Here is a 10139-nt window from a genome sequence, read left to right as displayed (position 1 = left end):
GCACAGAGAGAGAGGGAAGTGTGGAGAGAGCAAGAAACAGACACACTGAGACTGGAGTTTGTGTGGGGGGTAAAGAGTTCAATCTCATCTCTTCGTGTTGCCAAAATGGATGGTGTCCCAGCCGCTTTCCCTGGCTTGGCAGGGTGATGCAGCAATCCCACGCGCGCACATGCAGATGCACCTGTATACACGCACGCAGTCCCCTGTTCCTCAGGGTGAAACTGGTTACAACTGTTGAACAAAATACAGACCGGAAAGAGAGAAGATACAGTCCAGCAATCTTTAAGTAAGACATCACCAGTAGCGTTCGACGGAACGTACAGAATAGGGTTTTACCCGGACACACTAACCAGTCCTCCGGGAATAATGTCTAGCAAACACGGCTGGGTCAGTCCAGGATTGCACCGCGTCTTAACCTGTGGTGGACATCTTGGGATCGAGCAGAATGATGTTCCGGAATGAAGGGGGATGTGGGGACACATTCGGGGAGGACGTCACAAAAACACAATGTACAATGGATGTTACTCCCACATCGATCAGCCTTCATCAGACCAGGTGGGAAATAGTCTGAGGCTGTGGCGCCCTTACCGAATCTGAAATGAGAAAGAGAGTGTGACGAAAATGTGCCTTTCAGAAATGTATTTTGGGTCATGTTTCTTGTGCGGGATCTATTTTAGCAGTTTGTGTTATTATCAGCGCTGTTTTGTCTGCATCCTACAGCCCTGTTGTTACTTCAGCAGCATAATTGCTCCTAAATGTTAAAATGTTTGGTTTAATGCTGGCTAACGCTGTTCTGCTATTTTTGTGCTTTCCCCTGGGATTTTGCAAGAGCAGAGCTTGATTGACAGAAAAATCATGTGACGGGGTGGAGCTAGGCTTACACAGATAAATCAAGATTAGATGCTGCTGGAGTTTTTTTTGAGAGCAATGCCTCTCTTTCTCTCTCTGGCCTTGGAGACTGGGACCTTCCAGGAAATAAGTCTCCTTCTCTGAAATTTTGCTGTTTGGAGGTAGCTCTGTCTCTGAAAGATGCTGAATGGGAGTCAGAAGGCAGGTATCCTTCTGTTTCTGTCCAGAAGACTTAAAAGGCTAGATACATAATAGCCACATGAGCACATCTGTTTGGTGCTGAATCTTGAAGGGTTTATGTCTATGGAGGTACTGCTTACATTGGTACTGTAGAGAAAGCTAGTTGTTAAAAAATTATACCTTGTTGTGTTTAAGTATTTCCAACTGGTAAGAATTATGCTAATTCTTTTTGTATTACTTGAACTATTTTGTAATATTTAAAAATAAAGCTTGTTCTGAGTGGCTGAGTTGAATCACATCTGGAGTGAAACAAGTCATGTTCACCCCAATGACAAAGGTTAGGGTCTAGGCTAATTTCAGAATACACCCTGGAGTTTCTGATTTGGTCCTTAATAAAAGACAGACAGAGAGAAAAGGGGCACAGTTAGAATCAGCCAAAACAACTGGTTAAGACCAACCCCTTCAAGACAACACATTTACTCAATATATTCAACTTTTGATGCAAGGTGTATTGGTACATAGAAATATAGAAAATAGGAGCCAGGAGGAGGCCATTCAGCCCTTTAAGCCTGCTCCGCCATTCCTTATGATCATGGCTGACTACCCAACTCAATATTGTGATCCCGCCTTTCCCCCCCATATTCTTTGATCCCTTTTGCTCCAGTTGCGATATCGAACTTCTTCTTGAAAACAAACGATGTTTTGGCCTCGACTGCTTTCTGTGGTAATGAATTCCACTTAGGAGACCTGGGGGAAGGATGGGGGAGAGACTATTTTGAAGGCACCTTACCGTGTACTTGTCCCATTTTTTCTCTGGATCGTAGGGCTCCCAGCGACTTGCTGGGAAGATGTGTTTGTTCTTCTCATACCAGCTCCGAAGGACAACCTTTCCAGCGTGTGACTTGAAGAGGAAGAAATAACGTTTCAGTGTCTTACAATTGGAAACAGCCTCATTGATTTATTAAAAAATAAGAGTTGACATTTGTACAGTGACCTATCCTACCTCAGCCTACTGCCTTTCACATAGACTGCATTCCCCTCTTTCTAAGAATTGCGATAGAGATAAGTTGAGTGTTAATTTTATGTGCAATAAGTTCCCAATGAGATAAATGTGTTTTCTTTGGAAGAGATCTTGGCTGATGTATGAATATGGGTCCCCAGATTCCCTAAAAGCTTTGTCCAGCTGACGAGGTAGAGACACTTCTGACAATGCGGCGTTTCCTCAGCACTGACCCTCCCACAGTGCAGCACTCCCTCAGCACGGACCCTCCCACAGTGCAGCGCTCCCTCAGCACTGACCCTCCCACAGTGCGGCGCTCCCTCAGCACTGACCGTCCCACAGTGCAGCGCTCCCTCAGCACTGACCCTCCCACAGTGCAGCACTCCCTCAGCACTGACCCTCCCACAGTGCGGCGCTCCCTCAGCACTGATCCTCCCACAGTGCGGCATTCCCACAGCACTGACCCACAGTGCGGCGCTCCCTCAGCACTGACCCTCCCACAGTGCGGCGCTCTCTCAGTACTGACCCTCCCACACTGCGGCGCTCCCTCAGCACTGACCCTCCCACAGTGCGGCATTCCTACAGCACTGACCCTCCCACAGTGTGGCGCTCTCTCAGCACTGACCCTCTGACAGTGCAGTGCTCCTTCAGCACTGACCATCCCACAGTGCGGCGCTCACTCAGCACTGACCCTCCCACAGTGCGGCACTCTCAGCACAGACCCACCAACAGTGCGGCTCTCCCTCCGCACTGGCCCTCCGACAGAGCGGCACTCCCTCAGCACTAACCCTCCAACAGCATGGTGCTCCCTCAGCACCGACTCCCGACAATGCAACACTCCCTCAGCACTGACCCCCTGGACAATGTGATGCTCCCTCCATACTGGCACTGGTGATTGAGTGTTAGGGCAGAATTATAGATCTATAGATCTAGGGACAGAGCGCGAGAGAGGGAGGGGCAGAGCGCGAGAGAGGGAGGGGCAGAGCGCGAGAGAGGGGAGAGATTCGAAGAAAGGAAGGGACAGAGTGAGACAGATGAAGAGGCAAGGAGGGACAGGAAGGAAGGAGAGACAGACAGAGTAAGACAGAGAGAGGGAGGGAGGGACGAACAGAGTGAGAGATGCAGAGTGGGGGGAGACAGAGTGAGATATACAGAGAGGAGGGAGGGAGGGATGGACAGAGTGAGGCAGAGGGCAAGATGGACAGAGGGAGAGGCTGACTGAAGCAGGGGAAGAGAGGAGACAGTGCCTGCCATCCTCTAGGCTCTGTCGTACCTCATCTTTTTCAACTGTGGCGTCGCTCAGCAAGCGGACATCGTCATGAACATCAAAGCTGAAAAGCGGTCCTGCAGATGAGAACAGGAGAAGAGATGGGATTTACCAAGAATACTAGAAAGTGCAACCTTCCCCATTCCACACTGCCCAGAGAGCTGCTGCAGTGAACGTGACTCAGACAGTCAGATTCCTCAGCTCAGGTTCAGGAAGGGAACACCAGCACTGCCACACAGTTCTCCCCCGACATCCCCACCCTCAACTCCGGTCCCACATCAGCGTCCTTGCTAACTCCTCCAAATCCCCAAATTGGTGGGCAGGACACCCCATGTCCCATCAGAATCATTTCTCCCGATGCCAACCATTTAAAGATCATTCCAGCTGATTGTCATTTGTAAGAAAGAAACAACATCAGAAAAAAAAGGAATGGGGCGGCAGAGGCAGAGGGACAGAAAGAGACAAGAGGCATAGAGAGAGAGAGAGACAGGAAGAGAAGAGACAGAGAGAGAGAGAAAGAGAGACAGAGAAAAACAGACTGAGAGAGACAGAGAGAGAAAGACAGTGAGAATCATAGAAACTCCAGTGCAGAAGGAGGACATTCAGCCCATCGAGACTGCACTGACAACAATCCCACCCAGGCCCTGTAACCCCACATTTACCCTCCTAATCTCTCTGACACTAAGGGTCAATTTAGCATAGCCAATCCACCTAACCCGCACATCTTTGCAGCGTGGGAGGAAACCGGAGCACCAGGAGGAAACCCACGCAAACACAGGGAGAATGTGCAAATTCCGCACAGACAGTGGCCCTAGGCCGGAATCGAACCCGGTCCTTGGCGCTGTGAGGCAGCAGTGCTAACACTGTGCTGCCCGAGAGAGAGAGAGAGAGATAAAGGGAGGCAGGGATGGTGGTGTATAGAGAGATGGGTGTATAGAGAGAGGAGGAGTTGAAGCGAGAGAGGTAGAGTGAGAGAGACAGACCGCCTCTCTCTCTTCAGCATCCCCCCCCCCCCACCTCCCCTCAGTTCATGCAGAGAGAGCCTGGAGAAGCTGGGCATTTTCTCCTTAGAGCAGAAAAGGCTAAGGGTTAAGGCATGACAGAGGCGTTCAAAATCATGGAGAACTTGGACTAAATTGCTGAGTAGTTACAGTGCAGAGGAAGGCCATTCGGCCCCTTATCTTGGCACCAGCTCTCTTGGCACACGATTCACTCAGAGCCACTCCCTTTGTCTTCTCCCGGCAGCCCTGTCCATTCTCTCCTTCCCAGATGACGGTGTGACTCTCTATTGAGTGCCTTGATTGAACCTGTCCTACCCTCCCCCCCACCCCAGTTAAATTAAATAAGGAGACAACTGTCTCCCCCAGGGCAGAGGGGGGAGATTACCAGGGCCTGAATCTTTCACCCATTGGACCTACGCGGTTGCAGGGGCGGGGTTCTTGGAATCTGATGCAGAACGTGACAGTTGATTGCACAGCGCAATTTCACACTGGCTGTACAATTAACAGGCATCCGACATGAGCTGGGTGGGGGCAATCGGGGGTGTGTGGCAGGGCAGAACAATCTCAGGGAGCTGCTGACCCCCTGTGAACATACATAGAAAACAAAAGCAGGAGTAGACCACTCAACCCTTCGAGCCTGCTTCGCCATTCATTTTGATCACTGATTTCAATAACCCAATTCCCTCCCCTTCCCCATATCCACTGATCCCTTTAGACTGAAGAGCAATATCTAACTCCCTTCTTGAAATCATGCAACATTTTGACCTCAACTACTTTCTGTGGGAGTGAATTCCACATATCCACCACCGTCTGGGAGAAGAAATTTCTCCTCACCTCAGTCCTAAAAGGTTTACCCCTTTTCCGCAAACTATGATCCCTAGTTCTGGACACTCCCCACCACTGGGGACATCCTTTCTGAATCTACCCTGTCTAACACTGTTAGAATTTTATAAGTTTCTATGAGATCCCCTCTCACTCTTCTAACCTCCAGTGAATGTAATACTAATCAATTTAATCTCTCCTCATATGCCATCCCAAGAATCAGCCCGGTAAACCTTCGCTGTACTCCCCCTATAGCAAGGGCATCCTTCTTCAGATAAGGACATGAAAACTGCTCACAATGTCCCAGGTGTTAACAATAAATAGCGATGGAAAAAAATCTATGTGAAGAGTGGCCCAAGCAGCGCCATCAGTTGTGGACCTCAGTCCCCAGACATGTTTGTTAATTCTACCTGGGCCCTGACAGTTCGTCCCATCCCTGGATTGTGGTTGAAGCCAAAACAAAATGGCCATCTAGCCAATGGGTGGCTCGTTAAGCCGCAAAAGGCAGACGCGGCTGGTGCACATTACATCCGATCCGCCCTGACAGGCTAAATTGCCAGCCTAAGTGTTGGCAGGGCATGCTTGCAGATTTCGTGGCACGGCACCCCCCCCCCCCCCCACCCCCCCCACCTCACCATCCAGAATATTGCACTAATGCACAGTGAGGTCTTGATGCACACTCAAAGTCCCCTCCCGCAATTTCTGGCTCTGGCGAGGGGGATGTGCATGTTCGTTAACCAGTCCATGCCAGTGGCGTAAAAATATTCTGGCCGAGGAACTGGGAAGCTGCCTGATAGCACTGCCGCAGCCAAGATTCGATCTTAACCCTTGAGAGGAAATCAGGTAAATATCTGAAGGGTGGGAGCAGAGCAAAACTCACCGCTTTTCCCCCTGGCCTTGGTCACGATGAAATCATAGAAAGTGTGGTGCTGCAAGGGAGAAAAAGGGAAGAAATGAATAAGTCTGCTGAGAGGGGATTTACCCCAAGAAGGGGTGGCATCTTCCCCCTTCCCCCATAAACCTATCTTTGTATGACTGCCCCTCATCCCAGCCCAACCTCCACACTGTCATACAAGAAGGCAGAGGACCCCCCAGTGATGCTGCTACACTGTGGGGTGAAGGCACCCCACTGTTTGTTCTGCTGTACAATACGCATACATAGACACACAGCAGATGGGAACGGCCAACACTGAATTTTAAGTTGGTTTTTTCCAGGAAACTGAGTGCAAAAACTGAATATGTGACACCAAAGCACAGTGAGAGGGAGGGGGCTGTGGGGCAGGTTAAGCAGAGAGTGGGATTAGACTGGGTGGGATATTAAAGGGTGCGGGGAGTGAGAGGAAGAGTAGGATTAGACTGGGTGGGATATTAAAGGGTGTGGGGAGTGAGGTGGAGAGTGGGATTAGACTGGGTGGGATATTAAAGAGTGCGGGGAGTGAGGGGGAAAGTGGGATTAGGCTGTGTGGGATATTAAAGGGTGCAGGAAGTTGGAGTCCTCGGGAAGTCGGGTGTTGGGCAAGAATTCTTGGTGGCAGACGCATTCTCTCAGACAGGCATTGAGATTACATGTCTGTTAATGAAGTGCCCCTAACAGCACCTACATGTGGAATGATTAGATCCTCTTTGATGTACATCAACTGTTCAACTCCAGCAGATCTGCAGAAAGAACACACACAACATTACAGTGGCATCTGCCTTTCCGCTAGTCTAACCAAAGACATCAATACATACTTAATACATTACAGCCCACACGGCCCCTCTGCTCTGTGCCAGTGTTTCTGTCCCCACACCAGCCTCCTCACAACCCCTACTTCATTTCCCATCCCCCAATCACCGCACCTTTTCACATCCTTCTATTTCTTTCTCCCTCATGTATTTATCCAGCTTCCCCCTCCTGCCTTAAAGAGGCTTGACCCTATTGAAACCTCCCTTTGTCATTTTAGAATCATCGATCAGGTCACTCCCCCCTCAGCCTTCTCTTTTCGAGAGAAAGGAACCCCGGTCTGTTCAATCTTTCCTGATATTTACAACCTCCATGTTCTGGGATGAGCCTCATAAATCTTCCTCACACCTTGCCCAGTGTCTCTATATCCAATTTACAACAGAGAGACCGGAACTGTGCACAGTGAGACAGACAGAGACCGGAACTGCACAGTATACCAAGTGGGATAAGGAGACCAGAACTGTGCACAGTATTCTGAGTCAAAGAGGGAGGCTAAAACTGTGCACAGTACTCCAAGTGAGATAAGGAAACCAGAACTGTGCACAGCAATCCAAGTGGGATAGGGAGACCAGAACTATGCACAGTATTCCAAGTGGGATAGGGAGACCGGAACTATGCACAGTATTCCAAGTGGGATAGGGAGGCTGGAACTGTGCACAATATTCCGAGTGGGATAGGGAGACTGGAACTGTGCACAGTATTCCAAGAGGGATAGGGAGACCGTAACTGTGCACAGTATTCCAAGTGGGATAGGGAGACGGGAACTGTGCACAGTATTCCAAGTGAGATATGGAGGCTGAAACAGTGCACAGTATTCCGAGTGGGATAGGCAGACCAGAACTGTGCACAATATTCCGAGTGAGATAGGCAGACCAGAACTGTGCACAGTATTCCGAGTGAGATAGGCAGACCAGAACTGTGCACAGTATTCCAAGTGGGGTAGGGAGATGGGAACTGTGCACAGTATTCTGAGTGGGATAGGGAGATGGGAACTGTGCACAGTATTCCGTGTGGGGTAGGGAGATGGGAACTGTGCATAGTATTCCGAATGGGATAGGGAGATGGGAACTGTGCACAGTATTCCCAGTGAGTTAGGGAGGCTGGAACTGTGCACAGTATTCCCAGTGAGTTAGGGAGGCTGGAACTGTGCACAGTATTCCAAGTGGGATAGGCAGACCAGAACTGTGCACAGTATTCCAAGTGGGATACAGAATTGGGAACTGTGCACAGTATTCCGAGTGTGGTCTATCCGAACTCCGGTAGAAGTTTAATGGAATGCTTGGTTCCTTCAGCTTGTGCTCTGTGGAGGGAAACTGGGGTTTTTGATGCCCAGTTTCTGAGTTTGTTCCTGTGGCACTCTGTGTGAAGTGTTTTGTTAATCTGGGCCGCTCGAATGCATCTCTCCACACCCTGACACGTTCTGTCATACCTTAATTCACTGAAATCTTTCCGCAGGATCTCGAGTCCTTTCTGGAGAAATTGTTGTATCGTGTTCCCTTTCTTCATCTGGAGAGGATTAACAAAGGGGAGAGATCAGAGCCTCACAGGAGATAAACCGGAGTCATCAAATAACTCAAAGAGAGACACAGACAGAGAGAAGCAGAGAGAGACAGACAGACCAAGAAAAAGAAAGAGAGAGAGAGAGAACCGAGAGAGGAGACAGAGGGAGAAAGACAGAGAGGGGAGCGGAGACTAACTTTCCTGATATTTACAACCTCCATGTTCTGGGATGAGCCTCATAAATCTTCCTCACACCTTCCCCACTGTCTCTATATCCAATTTATAATAGAGAGACCGGAACTGTGCACAGTGAGACAGAGAGAGACCGGAACTGCCTGGAGAGAGGAAGCGGGGGGGAGGGAGAGAGGAAGCAGGGGGGGAGGGAGAGAGGGAGCGGGGGGGAGGGAGAGAGGAAGCAGGGGGGGAGGGAGAGAGGAAGCAGGGGGGGAGGGAGAGAGGAAGCAGGGGGGGAGGGAGAGAGGAAGCAGGGGGGGAGGGAGAGAGGAAGCAGGGGGGGAGGGAGAGAGGAAGCAGGGGGGGAGGGAGAGAGGAAGCAGGGGGGGAGGGAGAGAGGAAGCAGGGGGGGAGGGAGAGAGGAAGCGGGGGGAGGGAGAGAGGAAGCGGGGGGGGGAGGGAGAGAGGAAGCGGGGGGGAGGGAGAGAGGATGCGGGGGGGAGGGAGAGAGGAAGCCGGGGGGAGGGAGAGAGGAAGCGGGGGGGGAGGGAGAGAGGAAGCGGTGGGGGAGGGAGAGAGGAAGCGGGGGGGGGAGGGAGAGAGGAAGCGGAGGGGAGGGAGAGAGGAAGCGGGGGGGAGGGAGCGAGGAAGCGGGGGGGAGGGAGAGAGGAAGCGGAGGGGGAGAGAGGAAGCAGAGTGGGAGGGAGAGAGGAAGCGGGGGGGGGGGCGGGAGGGAGAGGAAGCGGGGAGCCGGGGGAGAGAGGGAGCCGGGGGAGAGAGGGAGCCGGGGGAGAGAGGGAGCCGGGGGAGAGAGGGAGCCGGGGGAGAGAGGGAGCCGGGGGGGGTGGGGTTCATGTGTGAAGCAGTCGCAATGGTGAGGAAGCATTGACGTTCCTCACCTTCACTGTTCGCCGATGTCCTGAGCCATCCCAGTAACTGAAAGTAATTTCAATCTCCTCACCTAGAAAATAGAACAACAAACAAACATTTACCAAACACATTCCTCCAAAAACAGCACCTTTAAACCTGTCCTGGGAGTGTTTGATGGGGACAGTGTAGAGGAAGGTTCACTCTGTATCTAACCCTGTGCTGTACCTGTCCTGGGAGTGTTTGATGGGGGACAGTGTAGAGGAAGGTTCACTCTGTATCTAACCCTGTGCTGTACCTGTCTTGGGAGTGTTTGACGGGGACTGGAGAAGAGAGTGATTTACTGTGTCTATCTCACGAGTTCTGGCGCAGTGGAAATGTCTGCAAAATCTCCCAAAAGCGGAGCGGGCAGGAAATGATCCTTTTTAAAATTAGGGGAGTGTTGCAACAATAAAGGGAGCACCATCAAGTAGAACCATCCTCATTTGTAAGCACTGGGGCCATTCTCAGCTGGCTGGCTGGAAATCATGAGTCAGTACCCAGCTGGTGCAGATTAGGTGCAGAGATTACAAATGGAAGCTCCAAGTCGTGGCCTTCCCAAGTGCTGAGTCGGGAGAAGTGAGGGCAGGCATAAAAAGGTTGACGCAGATAATAGTGGCTCCACGGCGGACAGGAAGGGACAGGGCATCTGCATCTCTGTCTGCAGAAGGTGGGCACATATTTGCAGCAGCCTGGTGCCAAAGTGGACCAGAGCTG

At 51.1% G+C, this 10139-nt stretch overlaps 1 protein-coding gene across 1 annotated transcript in view; it reads right to left on the bottom strand.

Annotated features, from left to right (window-relative positions):
* Positions 1-266: 266 nt before the first annotated feature.
* fam50a (family with sequence similarity 50 member A) overlaps positions 267-10139 on the bottom strand; it is a 35914-nt gene continuing 26041 nt past the window's right edge. Inside the window, exons 7-13 of the mRNA XM_080203338.1 lie at positions 9416-9477; positions 8272-8348; positions 6721-6775; positions 6000-6048; positions 3303-3373; positions 1820-1930; positions 267-593 (exon numbers count right to left, since the gene is read on the bottom strand). Coding sequence (XP_080059464.1) covers positions 585-593; positions 1820-1930; positions 3303-3373; positions 6000-6048; positions 6721-6775; positions 8272-8348; positions 9416-9477 — 434 coding nt within the window. The 3' untranslated portion in view covers positions 267-584. The remainder of the gene's footprint in view (positions 594-1819; positions 1931-3302; positions 3374-5999; positions 6049-6720; positions 6776-8271; positions 8349-9415; positions 9478-10139) is intronic.

This window comes from Carcharhinus amblyrhynchos, chromosome 15 (assembly GCF_965287045.1).
Source record: "Carcharhinus amblyrhynchos chromosome 15, sCarAmb.v2.hapA, whole genome shotgun sequence".
NCBI classification, from domain to species: domain Eukaryota; kingdom Metazoa; phylum Chordata; class Chondrichthyes; order Carcharhiniformes; family Carcharhinidae; genus Carcharhinus; species Carcharhinus amblyrhynchos.
Note: the sequence above shows the minus strand (reverse complement) of the source record. Positions and strands in the feature narration are given on the sequence as shown.